General features: G+C 41.1%; 1 protein-coding gene across 4 annotated transcripts in view; it reads left to right on the top strand.

Annotated features, from left to right (window-relative positions):
• The window catches only part of LOC143024819 (DNA topoisomerase 3-alpha-like), a 30,569-nt gene extending 4,919 nt beyond the window's left edge, over positions 1-25,650 (top strand). For all 4 annotated transcript variants that reach the window (XM_076184056.1, XM_076184055.1, XM_076184057.1 and 1 more), the window contains exons 6-20: positions 598-768; positions 3,432-3,607; positions 4,467-4,647; positions 6,194-6,411; positions 9,843-10,047; positions 11,742-11,922; positions 12,454-12,541; positions 13,694-13,786; positions 15,391-15,552; positions 16,590-16,752; positions 17,216-17,620; positions 19,218-19,451; positions 20,559-20,649; positions 21,198-21,364; positions 24,448-25,650. In XM_076184056.1, the coding sequence (XP_076040171.1) occupies positions 598-768; positions 3,432-3,607; positions 4,467-4,647; positions 6,194-6,411; positions 9,843-10,047; positions 11,742-11,922; positions 12,454-12,541; positions 13,694-13,786; positions 15,391-15,552; positions 16,590-16,752; positions 17,216-17,620; positions 19,218-19,451; positions 20,559-20,649; positions 21,198-21,364; positions 24,448-24,614 (2,702 nt within the window). In that variant the 3' untranslated portion in view covers positions 24,615-25,650. The remainder of the gene's footprint in view (positions 1-597; positions 769-3,431; positions 3,608-4,466; positions 4,648-6,193; positions 6,412-9,842; positions 10,048-11,741; positions 11,923-12,453; positions 12,542-13,693; positions 13,787-15,390; positions 15,553-16,589; positions 16,753-17,215; positions 17,621-19,217; positions 19,452-20,558; positions 20,650-21,197; positions 21,365-24,447) is intronic.
• The last annotated feature ends 1,169 nt before the right edge of the window (positions 25,651-26,819 follow it).

Below are 26,819 nucleotides of genomic sequence, written 5' to 3'. Positions count from 1 at the left end.
CCATAGTAATTGGTGCGGAAATTCATGCTCAAGATATACATAGAATGGGATCAATGATGGGAACCTGCATGTGGTGATCCTGTGAGATAGACATTGGAGTGAACAGTCTCCCAGTACCCAGTATCAAAGATCAAAACCCTTACTTTACTGTGTTAGAAGGGTTTAATGTATTTAAGACATGAACCATAGGGTAGATAAGGCTTAGCTTAGAATGTGCTTCATTTGTAACCTATACTTGAAAAGGGATATTGCTAAGCATGAAAAAAATATGAGATATAAGTAGTTGTAAGTTTGCAGGGACTGATCTATAAAGAAATAGTGTACTTTAAAGTAAAAATACTGGAAGAAAGAAGATAAGAAGGGAAATAGATTTAGCCTGTGTAAGTGCATTGAAGGGAAACTGCTTGGAAATCTGTGGTAACATTACTCAGGTATTGACTGCCTAGTAATTGGAGAAGCTGAGGCGATTGGTGTCACTGTGTGAGTAAAGTGATATGGTCCATGTGTATTTCCATGCGTATGTATGTTTTCTTGTGTGCAAATACACATAATGATCATAATGTTGGTTTTATTGTTTTGGCTTTTTGTTCATTGCAGGTGCATCCTTTACTCGCTTTCAGACACTTAGACTACAGAAAGTTTTCCCAAATGCCCTCAAGGAAACTTTGATTAGTTACGGATCCTGCCAGTTCCCTACTCTTGGTTTTGTGGTAGAGAGGTACAAGGCTATACAGAACTTCATTCCTGAAGATTTTTGGAAAATTAAAGGTTAGTTGATAATGATTTGGAAAAAGGCAGACTGAATACTTAAGAGAAATAGTACATGTATTTCAGTGGCAGAAGTGACCTTCTCCACATAAGAGGGGTGACTGAGTCAAGCATGTTAAAAGACTCCCTTATCCACTCCCATCACAACACCTCAGAGATAGTCACCTTCCTTCCCCCATTATATTTCTTGAGTGAGCCAACATCCAGTGAGGCACAGCTCCTACACTGGAGGACCTGACAGCCATAGTTTTACTGGGGTATTCACTGTATTGTATGCAATCAATGATGTAGGGACTAGTTGGCTAGTCATGTGGTATTCCTTGATGTTCAAAGAGTAATAGTTTATAAATCCTTTACAACTCCAAGTATTTCACCTTTTCTTTTCCCATGTTCATGTGATGTGGATAAGGATGATGTCATCATGTCCCCACATTTCATAAAAGGCAACTGAATGGACAGAGTAAAGGGACTGGGAACACCTCTTTTTTATTTATTGTAGGAGTGGGAGGGGATGATTGTTAAGATGATGAAAGCAGGTAAGGCACCTTGTCTGGATGGATGCCATGCAGAATGTCTAAAAAAAGGAGGTACAGTGATGGTGGACTGGCTGGTAAGGTTATGTAATGTTTGCTGGAGATAGGGTAGAGTGCTGAAGGACTGGAGGAGTACCTGTATAGTTCCACTTTACAAGGGAAAAGGGGACAAGTGTGAGTGTAGTAGTTTCAGAGGGATCATCTTGTTAAGTGTAGTTAGGAAGGCTTATGGGAGGGTCTTGATTGAGAGGATTAGGAGAGGAACAGGAGGAGTAATTGGTGAGGAACAGTATGGATTTAGGACAGGTAGAGGTTGTATAGATCAGATTTTTGTGGTAAGACAGATATGTGAGAAACCTATAGGAAAAGATAAGGATGTTTTTTGGACTTTTATGGATCTGGAGAAGGCTTACAACAGGGTAGACAGGAAGGCATTGTGGGAGGTTTTGCAGCTATACAGGATAGGAGGAAAGCTTCTAGGAGCTGTCAAGAGTTTTTACGAGAGTAGTAGAGCATGTGTCAGGATTAGAAATGGAGAGAGTGAGTGGTTCGAGGTAAAGGTGGGACTTCGTCAGGGATGTGTTATGTCACCCTGGCTGTTCAACTTATACATGGATAGGGTGGTGCAAGAGGTAAATGCAAGGGTGGAGGGTCAGGGATTGGAGATGTTTAAAGAAAATGGAGAAAAGTAGGTGAGCCAGCTGTTGTTTGTGGACGACACTGCACTTGTAGCAGGGTCAGAGGAGGGATTGAGGAAGCTGGTGACAGTTTGGGAGAGTGTGTGAAAGAAGAAAATTGAAGATAAATGTGGGGAAAAGTAAGGTGATGAGATGTACAAGGGGTGAAAGTGGCAGCAGACTTGAAGTGAGCATTAAGGGAGAGCAACTGGAGGAAGTGGATAGTTTTAGATACTTGGGTGCAAATGAGGCAGGAAAGGGTGGAGTGGAGGTGGTGGTAGAATGTAGATTGAGAGAAGCGAGTAAATGCCTTGGTGGATTAAAAAGTGTAATGAGGAATAGACATTTGGGAATGGATGCTAAGAGGAGACTGTATGAAGGAGTGATTGTGCCAACAGCACTGTATGAGGAAGAGTTTAGACATGTTTGAGATGAAATGCCTCAGAAGTATAGTAGGGATTACTAGGCAGGATAGAGTGAGAAATGAGGAGGTGAGGAGGAGAAAGGGGTGGAAAGGGGGTTGGGAGATAGGGTTGATGAAAGAGTATTGGGATGGTTTGTACACATGGAAAGAATGAGTGAAGAAAGATTGGTAAAACATGTGTGGAAGGCAGAGGTGGAAGAAGTGAACATGAGAGGGTGATCAAGAATGAGATGGATGGATGAGGTAAAAGGGGCACTGGGAAAGAAGGAAATGTCTGTTGAGTAAGGAAGGGAGAAGACAGAAGATAGGGGTGATTGGAGAATGGTTTTGTACAGATGATGCTGTGATGCATGGAAGGGAGTGGGTAGGGGATAGCGGGGTGAGGGAGTATGTGTGAATGATATTTTGATGCAGCCCAAAAAGATTTCTCTCCATCTTCTCTTTTTCTACATGAGGGGACGGAGAGGTGGGGTTGCCGATTAGATGAAGTGGTCTTGCTGTAGATGCGCTGTGTCTTGCTGCATTGCTTCTGACCCAGGACTGTGAGTGAGACGCAAGGATGACCCATCATCTAGGAGCCAAGAAAAGAGGGAGGGAGGAGTGGAGTATATGGGGATGAAATGGATGGGAGTGGATTTATGCCTTTGACTTTGGCTACCTCCCTTGTAAGGGGGAAAAAGGCATTGGTATATATATGTATGTTATTATTATTTATGTATTTATTTTTTTTATTTCTACAGTCTGTGGACATGGCCTTTACATACATATACATATACTTAAGGCTTTTCCCCCCTTACAAGGGGGGTAGCCAGAAAAACAAAGGCATAAACACCACTCCCACCCATTCCATCCCCAACATACTCCACTCTCATCCTCCCCCTTCCCTCCCTCTTATCTTGCCACCTCCTGGATGACGGGTCATCTCTGCATCTTACCCACTGCCCTGGGTCTGGGAGATGGTCTTGCCAATAAATATTTTCCTCTTTTAGCTCATACCTGTTTATTATTAATGACAACTTTCCTTTGCAGTGACCCATGATGGCGATGATGGAACTATTGAATTTTCATGGAAACGTTCTCGTCTTTTTGATGAATTGGCCTGTCAAATTTTGTACGAGCAATGTATAGAGACCTCAGAAGCAACTGTTACAAGTGTTGTCAGCAAACCTAAAAGCAAGTGGAGGCCTCTACCTCTGGACACTGTTGTAGGTTTTCATTTGACCAAATTTGTTTTATACCTTGTGTGTATCAATCAATATGTCGCCCTTGGTCTCTCTTGCAGAAGAAGTGCAATATATATGTACATATATACATGGAAACATGGAAAGAATGAGTGAAGAAAGGATTAGTAAAAGAGATGTGAAAGTCACAAGTGGATGGAGTGAACAGGGACAACCAAGGATGAAGTAGATGGATTGAATGAAATAGGCTTTGAGCAAGAGGGGAATGTCTGTTGAGCAAGAAAGGGAGAGGTCAGGAGATAGGGGTGAGTGGAGAATGTCTGTGTATAGATGATACTGTGATCCAAGGAAGGGAGGGGGCATGGGTGGGAGGAGTAGGGAGTAGTTATGTGTGAGTGATATTTCAATGCATCCTGAAGGGATTTCTCCCCATCCTCTATTTTCCACATGAGGAGACAGAGAGGGCAGGTCATCAATTAAGTGAAGCTGCTTTGCTGTGGATATACTGTGTCTTGCTGCATTGTTTGTTACCCAGGGCAGTGGGTGGGAGACAGGGATGACCCATCCATGGTGAGCTATGATGAGAGGGAGGAAAGCAGGGTGGATGGGAGTGGATTCATGACTTTTGGCCTGGCTATCTTCCTTATAAAGGGGGAAAAAGCCTTTAGTATATAAATAGGTAGAATATGCATGTATATACCAAAGGCCCTTTGAAGGGGAGTATAGAATTAATAGTAACAAGCATAGTAAAGGTGTTCTAGAAAAAAAATAGTGTTGTGGATGTATGATCTATTTGATATTCCTTCACAGGAATTAAAAGAACAGGTCATAATTGAAAATGTTCCTCTTAGTGTTTGTGGTTTGATTTACTCTTTGTTCTCAGGAATTAGAAAAACTTGCATCACGGAAACTAAAATTGAATGCCAAGGAGACTATGAGGATTGCAGAAAAGCTTTACACACAGGGAATCATCAGTTACCCAAGAACAGAGACCAACATATTCCCAAAGGAGCTGAATTTGGGACCTTTGGTAGAAATGCAGACTCAGGATAACAACTGGGGAGGTAAGACAATATCACTGATGTGATCTTGGGTGCCTCTGATTGATGTATCTACTTGATGATCCATCAGTAGGGAACTTCATATATATAATTTGTTTGGTGTTAGGTGACCCAAATATGACCTCACAGATGATGAAATTCAAATTATGGTGTAGTTTATATTCTTAGTACAGGATTAACATTCTTGACATGATAGTATGGGGTATATGGTAAATCTAGATGCAGTAAACCCTCAACATGTATGTAACTGTGAAGAAAATTTTTAAACCATCAATCATTTATTGTCTCAAATTTCTCTGGCTGGAACCTCATAGGCACACAACAAACAGCAGTGGTGCTCAGACCCTCCCATGGATGTGTGGTAAAAGGCCTTGAACTGTCGTCTTTGTTATGCAAATGTGGGTCTGTTTCATTGTTACCAAACTAGTAGGAGTGGGGAAGATGTCACCATGCGTCAGTTGTTGTGCGTGGAAGTTGGTAGAGACCTTGGGCCATGTATTTAACCCAATTGAGAGCCCCTTCAGGTTGCAGATGTAGGTGTGAGGTAAGGGTGTTGATGGTCTTCAGAAATAAATTGAAGGGGAGGGGAGTAAAAATTTCCCCCAATATCTTTCCTGCAGGCTTAGTTTGAATGTGCCCATATGTGGTCCAGATATCATGAGAATTGTTGCTTTGAGTTTCACTAAATTGAAACCTACATCCTTAGAGTGGTCAAGAATGATCATTGAACCCTTCCATATACTTTGTGAAGAAACTCTGTATGTCACCATCTGAAAATAACAGGAGAGAGTCACTAGTTGTCAACTCTCCATAGGTGAAAAGATGGAAGAAATATGACTGAAATTGTTAGAGGTCCAGAGACCAGGTGCCAGCCCCTCATGGCTGCACCTCCAGATATGAGGAGGTTGATGGGATTTTAAAAATCCCAAGGCCATCATAAGCAGGTACCTGCCATTGATCCCTGATACTTATAAGAACCATTAAATCTAATAGTTTTGCAGGATTGATAGGTTAAGGCACGTAGGAATAATAATCTTGTCCTGTAACATGCAAATCTATTCCTGTTGTCTACTGTTATTACTGATATCTATATTTTTGGATCAGTGCTGTGCCTTGCTGCATTCCCTCTGACCTGGGCAGTGGGCAGGAGACAGGGATGACCTGTCAGCCACTAGGAGCTAAGAGGAGAGGGTTGGTGCATGCCTTGACCTTTGATGTATGGTTAGATAGATCTTTAACCACTTTGGTATGATGATGCCCACATAAGTGTTACGAGGCATGAGTAGATACACAAGGATGCTGGCATCGGTATCTTGATTATATACATTTTTATGCAGTTCTACATGAGTTACCCCTGGATTCTGTGAACTGGCTTGATCACGTTTTCTGTGTTTTTATTACTCAGTAAAAGAGAATGAGTAATACAGCAGTGACTTTATATTTGATAATGCAATTAGTGTGATGAATTGTACTTATTGCAGTCAATGCTGCATGTGAGAATTTGAGTGGTTAAGTAGTTCAATAAAGTATTCCTGTTGTCTATTTTCAGGTTTTGCTGCTCGGGTTTGTGAAGAGGGCCCTAATCCCCGCCAGGGGAAGAAGTCTGACCAAGCCCATCCCCCCATCCATCCCACCAAATACGTTAATAACCTTCAAGGCAATGAATATCGAGTTTATGAATTCATAACTCGGCACTTCCTTGCCTGTCTGAGTAAGGATGCTGTTGGTCAAGAAACCATAGTGGAGATTGATATTAATGGTGAAGGTGTAAGTACATACATACATAGATATACCAACAGCTTTTTCCCCCATACAAGGGAGGTAGCCAAAGTCAAATGCATAAATTCACTTCCATCCATTTCATCCCCACATACTCCACTCCTATTCACCACTCCTCCCTCTCTCTTTTCTTGGGTCTTGGATGACGGGTCATCCCTATATATTACCCACTGCCCTGGGTCAGAAACAGTGCAGCAAGACACTACACATTCACAGCAAGGCCACTTCATTTAATTAGCAACCCCCTCTCCATCCCTTTATACAGAGAAAGAGAAGACAGGGAGGAATCCCTTTGGAATTTGTCAAAATATCATTCACACATACTCACCCACTCCCTTCCATGCATCATAGTATCACCCATATGCAACCATTCCCCATTCACCCCCATCTTCTGTCCTCTCCCATCCTTCCTCAACAGACATTCCCCTCTTTCCCAATGTCCCTTGTATCCCATCCACCTATCTCATTCTTGGTTGGCCCCTCATGTTCACTCCCTCCACCTCTGCCTTTCACACCTCTTTTACCAATCTTTCTTCACTCATTCTTTCCATGTGTCCAAACCATCCCAATACTCTTTCATCAACCCCAACTCCCTTTCCACCCCACTCTCCTCACCTCATTTCTCACACTAGTAACCCCTACCATACCTCTCAGGCATTTCATCTCGAATACATTCAAACTCTTCCTCTCCTCTCTTATGTTTCATGTTTCTGCCACATACAATGCTGTTGGGACAGTCACCCCTAAGTAAAGCCAATAAATTGAGGCACTTTTGAACAGATAGACTGATTTAGAACCCACATACATACATACATATATCAAACGCTTTTTCCTCCTTACATGGGAGGTAGCCAAAAAACAAAGACATAAAATCCACTTCCACCCATTCCATCCCATATATTCCACTCCCATCCACTCCTCTCCTTCCCTCTTATTTTGGCTCTTCCTGGATGACGGGTCATCCCTACAGCCCACTGCCCTGGGTCAGAAGCAGTGTTGCAAGACACAGCACATCCACAGCAAGGCCACTTCGTTAAATCGGTAAAAAAAAAAAACCTTCATCCCCTCATGCAGATAGAACCCATGTACCTTCCAAAATAGCTGCTACCTGCATAGTGAGGTGGCTAGGAATGAATATCTTTGCCTCTTTCACTCCTGTCACACTCATTCTTTTCACTCCTTCAGCAATGTGAAAATTGCACCTCATCACTTTTTAGTAATTTGGTAGAAATAATCAGTCCTTGTGGGTGATTTTGCACCAGAAAGCTAGGGTTATAGAAATGGTAAATGGGAGATTTAAGAATTTGTACTTCCATCACTCATCTCTCGCAAATTTTCATGTTATTCACATCTCATTTTCTTTTTATTTATTTCTTTTCCATTGCTTCCTTTGGTATGCAATTGATCCTTTCCCCATCACTGTCAGTTTCATTTCTTCCATTTCTTGCCATTATTTCCACTGTCTCCTCTATTTTCTTTCATCACACTTCTCAAACTACTCCAATTCACTACCCATTTCATTTTTTTTTTTCTTTCTTCATTCAATCTTCCATTCTTTCTATTTTGCATTTATAGGATCACTGTACATACACCAAAAGCTTTTTCCCCCTTACACAGGGGGTAGCCAAAAAGAAAAAGGCATAGAAACCACTCCTACCCATTCCATCCCCTACATATTCTACTCCCCTCCACCCTCCTCCCTCCCTCTCATCTTGGCACCTCCTGGATGACGGGTCATCCCTGTATCCTGTCCACTGCCCTGGGTCAGAAGCAGTGTCGCAAGACACAGCACATCCACAACAAGGCCGCTTCATAAATTCGGCAACCCCCCCCCCCTCTCCGTCCCCTCATGCAGAAAAGAAGAAAACGGGGAGAAATCCCTTCGGGCTGAGTCAATTATTTCTCATACATACATCCTCACCCCCATCCCCCACCCACTCCCCTTCATGCATCACAGCATCATCCACACCCAACTCTTCACCATTCACCCCTATCTTCTGTCCTCTCCCGTCCTTCCTCCACAGACATTCCTCTCTTTTGTAATGCCCCTTTCACCCCCATCCATCCATCTCATCCTAGCACGCCCCCTCATATTTACTCCTTCCACCTCTGCCTTCCACACCTCTTTTACTAATCTTTCTTCACTCATTCTTTCCATGTGTCCAAACCATCTTAATACTCTTTCATCAACCCTATCTCCCAGCTCCCTTTCCACCCCTGTTCTCCTCCTCATATCCTCAGTCCTCACTCTATCTAGCCTAGTAACCCCTATCATACTTCTCAGACATTTCATCTCAAACACATTCAAACTCCTCTCTTCCTCTTTTAGGTTCCATGTTTCTGCCCCCTACAGTTCTGTTGGCACAATCACTCCTTCTTATAACCTCCTCTTAGCATCCATTCACTTTTTAATCCACCAATACATTTACTCACTTCTCTCAATCTACATTCTACCTCCACCCCCACTCCACCCTTTCCTGCCACATTCGCGCCCAAGTATCTAAAACTATCCTCTTCTTCCAGTCTCTCACCCTTCATGCTCACTTCCAGCCTGCTGTCACTCTCTCTCCTTGTACATCTCATCACCTTACTTTTACCCACATTTATCTTCAGCTTCCTTCTTTCACACACCTTCTCAAACTCTGTCACTAACTTCCTCAATCCCTCCTCTGATCCTGCTACAAGTGCAGTGTCATCAGCAAACAACAACTGGCTTATTTCCCACTTTTCTCCATTTTCTTTAATCATCTCCAACCCCTGACCCACTACCCTTGCATTCACCTCTTGCACCACCCCATCCATGTATAGATTGAACAGCCAGGGCAACATAACACATCCCTGATGAAGTCTCACCTTTACCTCATACCATTCACTCTCTCCATTTCAAATCCTAACACAAGCTCTACTACTCTCGTAAAAACTCTTGACTGCTCTTAACAGCTTTCCTCCTATCCCATATATCTGCAGTACCTCCCACAGTGCCTTCCTGTCTACCCTGTCATAAGCCTTTTCCAGATCCATAAAAGCCCAAAAAACATCCTTACCTTTTCCTATAGCTTTCTCACATATCTGTCTTACCACAAAAATCTGATCTACACATCCCCTACCTGTCCTAAAACCACACTGTTCCTCACCAATTACTCCCTCTGTTCCTCTCCTAATCCTCTCAATCAAGACCCTCCCATAAGCCTTCCCAACTACACTTAACAAGCTGATCCCTCTGAAACTACTACACTCACATTTGTCCCCCTTTTCCTTGTAAAGCGGAACTATACAGACACTCCTCCAGTCCTTCGGTACTCTACCCTCTAGTAAACAAACATTTACCCATCCAATATCTCAATGTATATCATTGTGTCTGACCCATCATTCTCTTGATTTGAATCTCTGGTAACTGACAGCTGTGTACCATTTTTCAGTTTCTTGCAAGTGGTCTTATGGTCTTGGAAAGGAATTACTTAGATGTGTACCCTTACGAGCGCTGGAGTGATAAGGTGATGCCGAACTATGAGCGTGGACAGGTGTTTCGACCAACAACTATTACTATGATAGACAGTCAGACATCACCGCCTCAGCTTCTTACAGAAGCTGATTTGATTACTCTGATGGAAAAACATGGCATTGGTCAGTTGTATTTGTAGTCACTTATTTTAGTCTTAGTCTTATTAAGTCTTATTTTAATCTTGTAATTCCTTGGGGGATTAAAAAGTGTAATGAGAAATAAACATTTGAGAATGAATGCTCAGAGGAGATTGTATGAAGAAGTGATTGTGCCAACAGCACTGTACAAACACCACAAACACATCACACCCGCTACACTACATAGCAGAACATCCACACACACCAAGAAACATTAAAACTACACCCAAAGACCTTTATTACACACAGATACTCTCTTCTCTTCCTCCACAACCACCAAATACCAGCCTCCGGAAACATATTCATAATCATATCACTCACCGCTCCATTAACACACTGAAAGACAACACACTGCTGCATGCCAGACCCCCTGATATCCACCCTTCTGAATCCTCTCTCCCACGAAAGGACAGAGTCCACTTGGCCAGACTGCGATGCGGTCACCACCCAGCACTTCTAAGCTACCAGAAGAGGCTGGACGACCGTGTTGTGAACAGCTGCCCAGGATGTAACACTTCACCCCATACCATACAACACATAATGGAAGACTGCATTATACACAATCATGCACGCAAACAACACAACATACACTCTATAAAGGATTTGTGGGAAAACCCAGTTTCGGCTGTGGCCTTCCTTGGGGAGACGGGACTGCTCGGACAGACAGTCTAGGGAACGACAACAACAACAACAACAACAACAGCACTGTACAGGGCAGAAACATGGAACATAAGAGAGGAGAAGATTGAATGTATTTGAGGTGTGGTGCCTGAGAAGTATGATAGGGGTTGCTAGGCTGGATAGAGTGAGAAATGAGGAGGTGAGGAGGAGAAAGGGGTGGAAAGGGAGTAGGGAGATAGGGTTGATGAAAGAGTATTAGGATGGTTTAGACACATGGAAAGAATGAGTGAAGAAAGATTAGTAAAAGAGGTGTGGAAGGCAGAGGTGGAAGGAGTGAACATGAGGGGGCAACCTAGGATGAGATGGATGGATGGGGTAAAAGGGGCATTGGGAAAGAGGGGAATATCTATTGAGGAAGGAAGGGAGAAGATTGGATTGAATGAAGAATGGTTGTGTGTGGATGATGCTGTGATGCATAAAAGGGAGTGGTTGGGGGATGGGGGGGTGAGGAAGTATGTGTTGAAAATAATTTGATACAGCCTGAAGGGATTTCTCTCTGTTTTCTCTTCTCTGCATGAGGGGATGGAGAGGGGGCAGTCACTGATTAAATGAAGTGGCCTTGCTGTGGATGCGCTGTGTCTTGCGACACTGCTTCTGACCCAGGGCAGTGGACAGGATGCAGGGATGACCCATCATCCAGGAGGAGCCAAGATAAGAGGGAGGGAAGGGGGTGAATGGGAGTGGAGTATGTGGGGATGGAATGGGTTGGAGCGGGTTTTATGCCTTTGTTTTTTGGCTACCTCCCTTGAAAGGGGGAAAAAGCCTTTGGTGTATGTATGTATGAGATTTGCAATGGAAGAAGGTGGCAGAGAATCAGAGGTAAGTCTTAAAGTAGAGAGGCTGGAGGAAGTGAAGGGGTTGGGGTAGAGGTAGATTATAGGGTAAGGGAAGCAGGTAAATGTCTTTGGGGAATGAATTCACGAGTGAAGTTATCATGTATTTTGTAGTATACAAGAAGTTGTACATATATAGATAGCTGAAAAACTTGTTCATTGCAGGAACTGATGCTACTCATGCTGAACACATTGAGACCATCAAGTCACGGATGTACGTTGGTCTTCAGAATATTCACTTTGTCCCGGGTGAGCTTGGCATGGGATTGGTAGAAGGTTATGATGCCATGGGATTTGAGATGTCAAAACCCAATCTAAGAGCTGAGTTGGAAGCTGATCTAAAGAGGTAAGATAGAAAGCATCCCATTTTCACTGTTTCCATGTATATACTGTCACACATCTCCGTCTGAATTTCACATTGCCCCATGGTAGAATTGTCTGTACATGTGTTCAGATCGTCTCTCTCACTCGTTGTGTGTGTATATGTGTCTGTTTGTCTCTGTCCATCTCCTTTTCTGCTTTTGTCTTGTTCCCCACCCTTCAGAATTTGTTAAGCAATCATGATTATTATTTACTAAATACTGCCACTATGTTCTCATGCATGACATAAAATGTAAATAAATGGAATGTAGTGAGGGGTCTTTGGATGTCCTCTCAGTATTTCTCAGCCCTGAAGAATCAAGGCATACTTTGACTTGGCCATATCTCATACAAGGAGGAGAAGGCTATTTGCATATACAATTATTTTTTCAGTATATAAATATATATATATATATATATATATATATATATATATATACTCGTATTTTCTAGAAACAACCTTTTGAAATTATTAAGGTTCTTCACCATTTTAAAGTTTCATGTTTTTGCCTTACAGGATATGTGATGGAGTAAAAAATCCTAAGATAGTTTTGGAAGAGCAAATAGCAAAGTACCGTCATGTGTTTATAGTCGCCATGGAACAGGTGAGTTATTATGTACTTTATCAGTAAACAGTTTATGATGTCTAATTTTGCTCTGACTAATCTCCAATATTTGTGGGGCTGATGGGGGAGCATTGATGGACTTCTGAGTTTGTTGGTATGTCTTCATTGACGAGTTTGTCTAGTGATCAGGGTGTGAATATATATTTATCTAGATGTGTTTACCTATCATGTAAATGAAGCAGTAGGGGTAAATTAGCTTTGGCTTCGGGCTCTGCTGTTGAGGTGCTATGTCTTGCTGCATTGGCATTACTTCTGATGAGGCTGTGGGTGGGGAACATGGATGGTCTTTTAGTCACAGGGAGTTAAGATAAGAAGGAAAACAAATGGGTGATGGGTACATGCTTTGGCTACCTCCCATACAACAGGGAAGAGGTCTTTTGGTATATAGGTAGTATTTATCTAGTTGTAGTTTATGGGATTAGAGCTGAGGATGGAAAGAGAGCTGGCAGATGGGGAAGATCAAAGAATGCTGAAAGAGGAAAGGGTAGCAAAATGTGTAGAAACCTGAAGTGCATGGAATGAACTTGAGAGGATTACCAAGAATGAGGTGGATGAACATGGTGGAAAGGGAAATGCAATGAAGAGGTATTAGTTGACCAAGGAAGAGAGTGCAGAAAATGCCATAAGTGAATGGAGGGTGATTGCTAATAGATGAGAAAGTGATGCAGTGCAAAAGGAGGTTCTTTTTTGCTTAGTAAATTGCCCAAATAGATGTGGGGAAGGGGAGGTGGGGGGTGAACCAGCTCTGGCTTTGAGGCTCTGCTCAGAAAGCATTGTTTTTTTGCTGCATTGCCTGTGACCTGAGCAATGTAGGGAGGACAGTGATGACTTTTCTTTTGTGAAGTGTAGGCATAAGTTTTAAAGGGGAAAATAAGAGCTTTGATTAGCATTGTAGGAGAAAGTTAATGTGAGTTCTTTAGGAATGTAGTGAGTAACGAAATTGAGTAAGTCGTATGCATGTGTTAGCTTGCTTCCATAAACTCTGTAAATTGTGGTCATGAGTTTTAAAGGAGGGAACATGAAATTGATATAATATGTAGCCTCATATATATTCAATTAGAATATTCAGTGAGGTAGTACCATTATTATATTTATGTGAAAAACAAGTAATGGTTATGTATTTGTTTGCAGGCTAAGAAAATTGATGAAGCTATTGGCCATTTTCTTAATGAAAGACCTCAGGAAGCAGAAAATGGCATTCCTGATTTACCAAACTTAAAAACAGTTAGTACATTTTTATGTTGTTTTTTACTATAGTGAACACAAATGTTATCTTTAATTTCTGATACTGTTGGAAAAATAATAGAAAAAAGAAAAACTAATTATCTGCTTTTCAGGAACTTATGATATTTACAGTTGTGGGAATGGAAAATAGGGACCAGTGATGGGTGTCTGCATGTGGCAGTCCTGTGAGATGTATGTCTCTTAGTCAATCAATCAATCCATTGCCCTGGTTTCCTCCTGCAGCCCCCTGGAAACCACCCAGGGTCAATTGTTCGGTCTATAATTCACTCAATGAAGATGTTTTTTGTTCTTTAGAGTAAGTGAGCAAAGGACAGTGTTTTACCTAGTGTTCTTTGTCTTCCATGTGAAGGGCCTTCTTAAGGAAGAAACTTTGAACATTTATCTGTGTTGTGTTTGTGGATTTGATGTCAACATCTTACAAAAAAAAAAAAAAAAAGAGGACAAGGCATTTCCTAGTTGTCAAGCTCTTCATGTGAAAAAAGAGGGGTGAGGATAGTTAAGGTTGATAGAGATCTGGGCCTGGTCCAGTGACCAAGTGCCAGACCCTTGGGGTTGCACCTGCAAGTGGTGAGGATATTTGTGGGTTTTGGTGGTGTAAGGAAGGTGAATAACATTGAAATTCATCTCACAGGACCACCACATGCAGATGCAATTTGGAAATCAATTTCTTTGTTATTTTGATAGAATGTAATATCATTAGGATGGTTCTAGTTCACATGGGATTAAAAATGGGTCTGTTAGTAATAGTCATGGTGACAGAAATAAACAAGATGTATAATTTTTCATTCATAACAAATTTCTGTGCCAGATTTCTGTGTCTTTGTTACCAGACACCAAGACCACAACAGAGAGTGTTGGAGCACATATTCTCTCATCCGTACCCATTGTTGTTTTCTCCAGTGACTAAATGCCCTATCCCTTTTGGACAGGGGTGGCCAGATCAAGGCACATACACATTTCATACACAATTAAAACCCATGCAATATCCCTCCCATCACAATACCTCATGGATGAAGGTCATTTCTCCTCCCTGCTATGCCACAAGTCAAGGGAAAGATAGTGATGTAAAGTACATCCACAAGAGGGCCTCTTAGCCAGTAACTATTTTACTCCTGCTGTTTCATCAACTGGCAACGTTCCATCCCCACCCTCAACCCCTTCCTCATCCAACCATAATTATTTATGAACTAGATAAGAACATTCCTTTTAGGCCATGTCATCCTTTTGTCTGTTCACAATCTTCCTTCATTTGCTCCTGTCTTCTGCACCCTCTCTTCCCAGCTTAACATACATTCTGCTTGCATCCAGAGCCTCCTTCACCCTATTGATCCACCTCTTCTTTCCACACTCTTTTTTGCTAGTTTTTATTCATGCTTTCTATATGCTCACAATATCTCGTCATTTTGATACACCTAATCTAACAGGTCGCCTTCAATCCCTGCTCTGTGCATCAACTCTGTATTTCTCACTCTGTCTATTCCTGTAAGATCTATCATATTTCTCAAAATACTTTATCCCAAGAGCTTAACATTATTATTTTACTGTTCTGCCACAGTTTCAGATTTGTGTAATTTCAATTTCAGGTGGTTAAGTGTGGGTCATGTGGTAGTGACATCGTGCTGAAGACAAAACGTGATGGAGGTGGCTACTTCTTGTCGTGCCAAGGTTATCCCAACTGCAAGGTCACACTCTGGTTCCCCGATGGTGTTCAGGATGTCAAAGTCTTAGATGAGGCGTGCACAGTGGTTAGTTAAGAATTATAAATAATTTAAATCTCGAGACATATATTCTATCTATATAACCAAAGGTTTCCCATATAAGGGAGGTAGCCTAGTTGGTCTTGAGACATAAAGTTATATAAAAATGTAGTAGAAGCTCAGTATAATGAACCTCTTGCTCAGAGCTCTGTTTAGTATACTCGACATCTCAAAATATAATAGATAAATTACATACATACATACATATACCAAGGCTTTTTCCCCCTTCCAAGGGAGGTAGCCAAAAAGGGAAAGGCATAAAAACACTCCCACCCATTTCATCCCTAAAAACACTCCACACCCCTCCCACCCTCCCTCTCATCTGAGCACCTCCTGGATGACGGGTCATTCCTGCACCCTGCCCACCGCCCTGGGTCAGAAGCAGTGTCGCAAGACACAGATAAATTATTTGATAGATAAATTATAGATAGATTATTATAAATTATAGATAGATAGATAAATTATTTGGTTTAATGTCACAAACTCCCCCTATCGGGAGGCTAGGACAGTGCCCCTTACAGTAAACAAACTCTTCTTTGCTAGGTAGCCATGAAGAAATTACCACAGACCCACTCCATTTAGTGGCAAAGTTGGTAAACTAGAGCATAAGCATGGAGGGAAGGGATTTCAATAATAACAAACTCACAAAATAACAAACTGATCTAGTTACCAAACTCTACCATGTCTGAATTAGTCAGTTAAATTGAGCATCTACTATAGTTATTTTAAATAACAGCACTGTGTTATCTCTTGATTTCTTTGTACCATGTGTGAATTAGTTTGTTAGATTGAGCTTCTACTATAGTTATTTTAAATAGCAGCACCGTGTTATCTCTTGATTTCTTTGTACCCTGTGTGAATTAGTTTGTTAGATTGAGCTTCTACTATGGTTCTTATTTTAAGTGTAACAACACAGTGTTATCTGTTGATTTCTTTGTACCATGTGTGAATTAGTTTGTTAGATTGAGCTTCTACTATGGTTCTTATTTTAAGTGTAACAACACAGTGTTATCTGTTGATTTCAGTGTCCTGGCAATCCGAAAAAGTTACGCTTCAAGTTCAAACCTCGTTCGTATGCCCCATACTACCCTGATGAATATGAGGCCTGTGTAGGGGGCTGTGACGTTGACTTTATAGAAACCTTGGGCATCAGATCACTCTGCACACGAAGAATAGAAAGAAATCAGGGTAAGGGCGAGAAAGGAGAAGATTAGTAAGGACCTAGGAGGACTTATTTAGAGGCATGGAAGGCTTCCAAGCAAAATATTTTTATCTTAGCAGTGTCATCATGTATGCTTTCTTGTGGATATTCAGTTAAACCTAGAAAGGCTTTTAATAACTCCATTTCAGTGGAAGGGATACCATACAACTGTTTGAGATAGGCTCTACTACTCTTGTAAAAACTCTTGACTGCTCTTAAAAAGCTTTCCTCCCATCCTAATTACCTGCAATACCTCTCACATTGCCTTCCTGTTTACCCAGTCATAAGTCTTTTCCAAATCTATAAAGGCCCAAAAAATGTCCTTACTTTCTCCCAAAGCTTTTGAATATATCTACCTTACCACAAAAATCTGATCCATGTAAAATAGAGAAAGAAGGTCAGTCATGTTCACACTTTTTTTTTTCTCTCTCTTCTTCTTCTCCCTCATAGGAACAAGAGGTCCATCTCAGAATAATGATGACAGTGGATATTCCTCATACTCCAGTTCTTCTTCTTTAGCACCTTCCCGTAGCTATCAGCAGACCACCCTGAGTCAACAGAGTAGAACAACTAATTCTGCAACACACAACAGACCAATAGCCAGGACACTTCCAGTTGTCCCAAGAACTCCTGTCACTACTGTAAGAGCACCACCAGTCAACGGAAATGAGACAGCAGCATCTAGAAGTCACCAGTCCAATGATTCTGGCTTTTCGTCATTTGGATCCTCCCAAACAACCCGTAGACCATCTTGGGGAGGAAATCGAAGTGCAGATAGCCAAGAGAATGCTGTTGTTTGTAACTGCAACAATGATGCAATTCTCCTTACTGTGAGGAAAGAAGGCCCCAACACAGGTATTTATGGACAGTTGATATATCTTGAGTGGGTTCTGCTTGTAACATCAATCAATCAGTCACCCCAGGTCTCTTGTAGGAGGCCTATGGCCCCTAGGTAACTGGCTGCAACCTCCAAGCAGGCCTATAAGTCACTCATAGAAGAGATATTGTGTTGTTGCCTGTAGTAACTTAGCAATATACAGCACTCCTAGATTATTCAATCAAGTGTTGGCTTAAGTTTTGTTGACTGAAACCCTACAGTCCCACAGGAGCTGGCAATGGTCCTTAGGCCTGCCCATAGATCTCTAGATGTGCATTTAGTCTTTGTTTGTGATGCGTTGTTTGAATGACATGGATGTATTGTATATTGTACCAAGAATCTTGGGTGCGTGTTTGTGGTATGAGAGTGTTGTTGATATAGAGGCATGGTATGTATTTGTGTTCTGCTGTCCAGTTGGTGAAAAGTGTGGTTGTATATTTGGTTGGGGCTATTTTGAGTCTGTAGTAAACCAGGTATTGAGTGTACTGAGGTATGATTGTAGTATTTCTGCAGCTTTGTCTGTGTTATGGTGTGTGCATGTAATAGTTATTTTGTCTGCATAAGAAGAGATTTGTATTTCTGTGGTGTTGGGTGTGGGCATATAGTGCATATATAGATTAAAGAATGTGGGGGATAGAAATGAGCCCTGAGGTACTCCATTCTCAAAGTTTCTGGTGTGCAATGATTGGTCTTTATATAACACATAGGCATTACTTGCCAGATAATTTGCCAGCCATCTTTTGGGATTATTGTGCATGTCTATGTTATATATTTTGTATGTGAGATTGTGATGGGAGATGGCATTGAAAGTTTTATTGATGTCTAGTGTTATGAGAAGTGTTCTGTGTGAGGACTTATCTGAATTGATGCCGTTATAGGTCAGTCTTTATTCAAACGTTGGTGGTTGCACCAGGGGCAATTTGAGGAGTGTGGGGGATAGAATGAGCCCTGTGGTACTCTGTTCTTAAAGTTTCTGGTGTGCAATGATTGGCCTTTATATGACACATAGGCATTTCTACCTGCCAGATAATTGGCCAACCATCTTTTGGTATTATTGTGCATGTCTATGTTATATATTTTGTTTGTGAGATAGTGAAGAAGGATGGCATCTAAAATTTTACTGATGTCTAGTGTTATGAGAAGTGTTCTGTGTGGGGGCTTATCTGAATTGATACCATTATAGGTCAATTTTTATTCTGAATGTGCTGCTGGTATTCAAACTCTTATGGTTGCATCTGGGGCATTTTGAGTATCAGTAGCACATTCAAAATAAAGATTGACCTGTAATGGTATCATCATTATTGCCAAAGGAAAGCTTAGCTCCATTCATCATGGCTTCAAAGTTTGTAGATGTTGTTCTGGCTGATACACAGTTTTGGTTCCACCCATCTGTGAAAGATCATCTTCCATTAGCCAGAACCAAGATCTGGGTAAAATCTGTGTAAAAGCAGTTAGGGTAAAAGAGTTAACAGATCATTATACAGCAGAAGTAAAGGTGGTATAAAGGGCAGATGACAGTAAAAATGGTATAGTACTGTAATCACTATTTGAAGAAATATATTTTACTCTCTACAGGTCGACAGTTCTACAAGTGCAAACAACCACAAGGGCAGGGTTGTAACTTCTTCCTCTGGGCAGATGACGGGCAGCAAGATGGGAATTCAGGCAGTGGCTATGATGGAGGTGGTGGTGGTGGTGGTGGTGGTGGCGGCGGCGGCGGCGGCGGTGGTTTCAGAGGCCGAGGTGGTGGCTTTGGTAGTGGAGGAAGTACTAATTCCAGTGGAGGATCTTGGAATTCAGGAGGCGGTGGTAAGTTGTTTGTTTTCTGTTTGATTGGTGAGTAAAAGTGTTGGGAAGGGAGAAGGTAAGGGATAGATATGAGTGGAAAATGGTGGTGAATGGATTATAGATTAATGTGGCCCAAAGGGATTTCTCCTCATTGTCTCATATTTCATAGTAGGGAATGAGGAGGAAGGGTTGCCATGTAAATGCTGCTGTGGATGTGGTGTCTTTCTGGATAGTTTCTGACCTGCGCAGTGGGCAGGTACATCCCTTGGTTGGCTACCTCCCTTATAAAGGGGAAGAAGCCTCTCGGTATATAGATAGATAGTCTTTGGATATACTTGAAGAATCATTTGAGCAGGGAAGAGAATACAAAAGATAGGAGTGATTGGAGGGAGATTATACATACATATACCAAAGGCTTTTTTCCCCCCTTACACGGGAGGTAGCCAAAAGAAAAAGGCATAGAAAACCACTCCCACCCACTTCATCCCCTACATACTCCACTCCCCTCTACCCTCTTCCCACCCTCTAATCTTGGCACCTCCTGGATGACGGGTCATCCCTGCATCTTGTCAGAAGTAGTGTTGCAGGACACAGCACATCCACAGCAAGGCCCCTTCATTAATTTGGTGACCCCCCTTCTGTCCCCTCATGCAGAAAATGAGAAGACAGGGAGAAATCCCTTTGGGCTGTGTCAATTTATTTCTCATACATTCTCCCTCACCCCCCCATCCCCTACCCACTACCCTTCATGTATCACAGCATCATCCATACACAACCCTTCTTCATTCACCCCTATCTTCTGTCCTCTCCCATCCTTCCTCAACAGACATTCCTCTCTTTTGCAATGCCCCTGTTACCCCCATCCATCCATCTCATCCTAGGACACCCCCTCATGTTCACTCCTTTCACCTGTACCTTCTACACCTCCTTTACTAGTCTTTCTTCACTCATTCTTTCCATGTCTCCAAACCATCCCGATACTTTTTCATCAACCCTATCTCCCAATTCCCTTTCCACCCACATTCTCCTCCTCACCTCCTCATGAATGGGTGAAGGGATGATATGACCCAAAATTATATAGTTTGTAAACCTCGAGATATTTCTGCTTGACAACCTTTATCATTCCAGGAAGTTCATGGAACTCTGACAGAAATGGATCATTTTCATCAGAGTTTATTGATGGAGGTATAAATTGCACCTGTGATATTCCAGCCAAAAAGTAAGGTTTTATCACATTAAAATTGTATTGTGGTTTTTGCATTCTTTATCTTAAGTTTCCACAGTTTCCCAACTTATGCATACAGTGCTGCTGTGTATTTTTGCAATTTTCATACATGTTTCATACATTCATACATACATGTTGATTTGATTCTGTGTAGTTTATTCTATACAGCCTAGTCACTTTTATACATGGAAATATGTATTCATGAAAGAAGTGGTATGAATAAATTAAAATATTTTGTTTGCTGTATTCATGAAATTGTTTGCATGGTAATCAATACTTTATTATCCTTTAGTTCACTTTGAAATGTTTCTCTCTTTTACTGGGATGAATTTAAAGTACATTTGTAAATCTTCACCGTAACACTTTTACCTTAACTCCATTTCATCGTCAGTCCCCCACTATATCGGGTATCTAAATTTTGTTGTCATCAAAGAATATTTTAAGGTTGAACGGTTATGTAAGATTCAGCCCTCATTGTCATGATGATGATGCTTTTACGTTGTACCACACCTTACCTCTCTTTATTTTCATCTTCCTGACAGACTTACCGTACAAAAGGAAGGACCCAACAAAGGGCGTGAATTTTTTGTCTGCAGTAAAATGCGGCATGAGCAGTGCAGATTTTTTAAGTGGGCTGATGAGGTAGAAGAAGGAAGTGGATTTGGAGGAGGATCCTGGAGTGGTGGTAGCAGTAGCTCTTGGGGTAACAGTAAGTGTGATTCCTACAAGATTTGTAGTATGTTCCCAGACAGATCTATGACAGAACTCAAGGATTATTGCTGGCCCTTATTGGGCTGTGGCTTTTCAGTTGGTGAAACTCTAGCCAACAGCTATTATTACTGGTATTAATCCATTAGTCTCCTTTTTATAATTTTCTTTCAAGATGCAATTATCAGGGACGTGTTTGTTCAATTGTAATTTGACATGGCATACTATGGTATTAGACTCTTCTTGAAAAAACGTATGGGCCACTGTTAGTCCTCTTTTAGCAAATATTCTTAGTATCCTTTTTCCCCTTTTGTATGCTTTTTTATCAACCATAAATATGCCCAGTAATCAATCATCAACCATCTAATTGTCTATTCATATCACCTATTTTTTCTCCCTTCCCCCCAGCCTTCCAATTTATTTACTAAATAAATTTTTACCAAGAATTCTTTTTCGCATAACTCTATTTTCTCGTCTTTCCTGGTCTGTATATTGTCATCATCCTTTCTATGTACAATTATTTACTTATTATCTATTTACATATATACATACATATACCAAGGGTGTTTTCCCCCTTACAAGGGAGGTAGCCAAAGTCAAAAGGCATAATTCCACTCCCACCCATTCCATCCACCCCCATTCATCACCCATCTTTCCTTTTATCGGCTCCTCCTGGATGACGGGTCATCCCTCCATCTTGCCCATTGCCCTGGGTCAGAAGCAATGCAGCAAGACACAGCACATCCAGAGCAAGGCCAATTCATTTACTCATTGAACCCTCCCCCAATGCAGTAACACTGAAGACAGGAAGAAATCCCTTCAGGCTGCATCAAAATATCATTCACACATAACCACTCCCTAACCCCTCCCCTATCCCCCACCCGCTCCCTTCCATGCATCACAGTATCATCCATACACAGCCATTTTCCACTCAACCCTACCTTCTGCTTTCTCCCGTCCTTCCTCAACAGACATCCCCCCTTTTGTTCAGTGCCCCTTTTACCCCATCCATCCATCTCATCCTCAGTCATGTTCACCCCATCCACCTCTGCCTTCCACACCTCTTTTACTAATCTTTCTTTACTTATTCATTCCATGTGTCCAAACTATCCCAGTACACTTTCATCAACCCAATCACCCATCTACTTTTCCACCCATGCTCTCCTCCTTACCTCCTTGTTTCTTACTCTATCCAACCTTGCAACCCCTATCATACTTCTCAGACATTTCATCTCAAACATATTTAAACTCTTCCTCTGTAATGTTCCATGTCTCTTCCCCATACAGTGCTGTTGCTACAATCACCCCCTTCATACAATCTCCTTTTAGCATCCATTCCCAAATGTCTTTCTCATTACACTTTTTAAATCCCCAAAGCACTTAATTGCTTCTCACAATCTACCTCCCTTTCCCACCACATGCAACCCCAAGTATCTAAAGCTATCCACTTCCTCCAGCCTCTTTCCTTTAACACTCATTTCCATATTGCTGCCATCCCCTCCCCTTGTACATCTCATCACCTTACTTTTACCCACATATACCTTCAACTCTCCTCTCGCACACCTTTCCAACCTATGTCACTAACTTCCTTAATCCCACTCTGATCTTACCTGTGGGAGATAAGCCAAACAATTGGCTTATCTCTCACTTTTCTCCATTTTCTTTAACCTCTTCAATACAATAACGCCTGTGTAGTTGTCATCAGACACAAGTGGGTATACGTGGATGCAGGCATCGGCGTCTTGATTATATTTATTTCTGTGGTTATTAATATTCAGAGTGAAAGAGAACGAGTAATACAGCAGTGACTATATATTTTATAATGCAAGTAGTGTAATGCATCTTACATTAGGCATCCAATGCTGCACGCAAGAATTCAACTTGTATTAAAGAGGTTAATCATCTCCAGTACCCTGCCTATTACCTTTACATTTACCTACCGCACCACCCCATCCATGTACATATTGAATAGCCACCATGGCAACATGACACATCCCTGGCAAAATCCTACCTTTACCTCAAACCACTCACTCTTTCCATTTCTAATTTTAACACGGGCTCTACTACTCTCATAAAAACTCTTGACTGCACTTAACAGCTTTCCTCCAATTCCATATAGCTGCAAAATGTCCCACAGTGCCTTCCTTTCTACCCTGTCACAAGGCTTTTCCAGATCCATAAAGACCCCCCCCCAAAAAAAAAAGTCCTACCTTTTGCTAAAGCTTTCTCACATATCTGTCTTACCACAAAAAATTGATCCCCACAACCCCTACTTTTCCTAATCCTCTCAATCAAAACCTTCCCAATTACACTCAACAAACTGATCCCTCTGAAACTACTACACTCGTATTTCTTCCCTTTTCCTTGTAAAATGGAACTATACAGGCACTTCACCAGTCCTCCAGCACTCTACCCTTTTTTAAACAGACATCAAACAACCTTACTAGCCAGTCCACCATCACTGTACCTCCCTTTTCCAGACACTCCACTCGACACTCATCTAACCCAGGTGCCTTACCTGCTCTCATCATTTTAATGACTGTTTTCTCATCATCTTTTCTTATTTCTCCATTTTCCCCATCCATTACTGTCATTTTCTTAGTACCTCCCACTGCAACCACTGTTCACTCCCTATCCTCCTCCATATTTAGCAGCTCCCTAAAATAATCTGCCCATCTTCCTCTTACTCCATCTCTTCCATTATCATCTCTTCATCTGCACCTTATACCTTTTCTTCTATATTTGATTTGCCTCTCCTTTCCTATTTATTATTCTGCACCTGACCTTATTATGGCAGATAAGCATTACAGTTGGCATGTTAATTTGTCATGTCTTTAAGTATGGGTGTGTGTGTGTACTGTTAAGATATTATGTCAAATAGCTTGAGAACCATGGTGATGTCAACTAATATTTCATTGATGCCCTTCAGATATAATTAACAAAACATACTATGTTGATATATTGGGCCTCAAAGAAAATATATGAAATTTAAAGAAGTTTCTCTTCTTTAAAAATGGACTGAATTGTTAGGATACTTTTCTTCATGAATGTTTAAATGCACTGTTATTTTTTATTAACCAACAGATTCATATGGAAGTGGATCAGGCAGAGGGAGAGGAAGAGGAAGAGGCCAAGGTCAAGGGGAGAAACGCAAATTACCTCGTCCAAATTCTGTGGGCAAAAAGAGGAAGTGTGGGGTTTGTGGGGAAGAAGGCCATAACAGGAAGAATTGCCCACACAATGAATTTTAAATGATTAAGGTGACATAGGTGCTGTGCATTAGTTCCATATGTAATTAGGTAAACAATCAAGTCTTCATAGAACTTTTTGTATTCATTTATTACCCACACAGAAACAGCTAGGCAACACTAGCTGCAACCACCTCACACAGACAAAAGATTACCTCTTACTACAGTGACCTACAACCCCCACTTCCAGATTTCTGTATATATGTATAGTGTGCATGTGTGTGTGTATATGTGTATGTGTATATATGTGTATGTGTATCTCTCCCCGCATCACCCTCCCTTACATTTCCCCCTTCTCTCTTCCTCACTCATCCTCCTCATCCCCCTACCCTTTCCCTCTTCTGTCTCCTTCCTGTGAGAGGGCTTGAGGACCATTGGCAGCCACACTGGGACTGCAAGATTCCAGTCGGTGAAACTCAAGAAAATCATCATCAAGATCATCAGTCATTATCATTAATCTTTCATCTCTCACAGAGAAATGATACTTCTGCCAGCAGAACATTAATAAAATGTTTAAAAGAGCTGATGCTGCCTGTTGAATAATGTTGAAAGACTATATCATATGTAAATATATTTTGCAATATATGTACTTTTGATTGTGTAAGATGTCAAGTGTGATTGCAATGGTATGTAACACAAGTTTCGGTCAGTTGTTTGACTGATCCCTGAGGAAGAGGTGTAGGTATGTGCTCATGGCTTCCAAGATACAAAGGAATTTCAAACTTTACATGTGACACATAGTGTCGACTGACAATATGATTTTTTTTTTTTTTTCTTGCAATGAATGTGTTTGTTTGTGTACATGCATACAAGGCTGAATGAGGATGTATATTAAGCTCAGCTTTTTTTCATAAAAAATTTATTTACATTACTTACATTTGTTCATAATAAAGTACTGCATTATCAAAACCATTATTACTAACTTGACTTTCATGATCCTTAAACAATTGTCTAAAACTGGAGCAATATAATCACAAAATATTTAAAAACTATACAAGACAGAGTCGAAGAAAACATGAAAAATATACACTACATTTGTATCCACAAGACTAAAAAATTCCATCAAAATTAGTTCAAATAATTCTAGTACACATTCTATTCATATGAAACTAAATTGCTAAGCTTTCTGTGATTTCTTTAAAAATATTCCCCTGTCCCATGATGTAAGTCATCATTTTGTATATGTACATACATTCAAACATGCACGTGCACACACATTTATCAATTCCAGGCCCAACTTATAAGACATGACATGGAATATCCACACTGGAGGACAAATAGAGGCTATAGAATAATTATTTTTGGAAGAAAAAAGTAGAAAAAGCAGCATGGAGGATATGCAGTGTTGCCCTATCTTTCACATTGAATTAATTGAACACCATGCAAATGGTGAAGTGTTAAAGCATCAAGTTGATTGTAGGAATAGGTGTTACTCAATTTGTTCACACGGTGAAACTTGCATTTGGGGGAACCTCATTATATTTAATAGAAAGAATTTCCATAACAATAGCAAATAGTGAAAAAGAAGAATTATGAAGGAGATTATCTGTTCTGATGAAGGACAGAGCTACGTTGGAACAGCACACAGGAAGTAAGAATAAAATGGGAAAATTACATTAAAGAATGTATAGATCATGACCTGAAGAAATAAGAAGTGAGAGAATTGATACAAAAGTGGACAAATGTTGTGTTTAATAGTGCACAAAGAGAAAAAGTATAATACACCTTGGTCTCTTAATCCAACACACTCCAAGCACCACTCATGTGGATGTTTGGGCCCTGGAATCAAACCCACTTCGGGAATTGGCCCCCCAGGACATAAAACACCACCAATTCCTGAAGTGGGTTTATGTCCTGGGGCCAAATGCTTGCACATGTGGCAGTTGGCGAGTGTTGGATTAAGAGACCTCCTGGATGTAATAACAATTGTTGCCTCACGTTTCAATGACTGGAAACCCACAACCCCAGACTGGCTGGCAAGTCATTGGACCTTTCCACTGCTCTCTCTGGAAAGAAATTTAAGTCTACCAAGTTTCGACATCACTGGCTTATAATAATAGGAAGAGGACACAGTTGCCTTTTCTCTTTTTGGGGCAAGGTGGAAGAAGTATGACTGATGTTGCTAAGAGATATTGGGGCCTGTCCAGAGACCAAATGTCCGCCCCTTTGGGTCTGCAACTCCAGATGATCTTGAGGTGGTTCTCTCTG

Source organism: Oratosquilla oratoria, chromosome 4 (genome assembly GCF_046742065.1).
Source record: "Oratosquilla oratoria isolate Oo_2021 chromosome 4, ASM4674206v1, whole genome shotgun sequence".
Classification (NCBI taxonomy): Eukaryota; Metazoa; Arthropoda; class Malacostraca; order Stomatopoda; family Squillidae; genus Oratosquilla; species Oratosquilla oratoria.
Note: the sequence above shows the minus strand (reverse complement) of the source record. Positions and strands in the feature narration are given on the sequence as shown.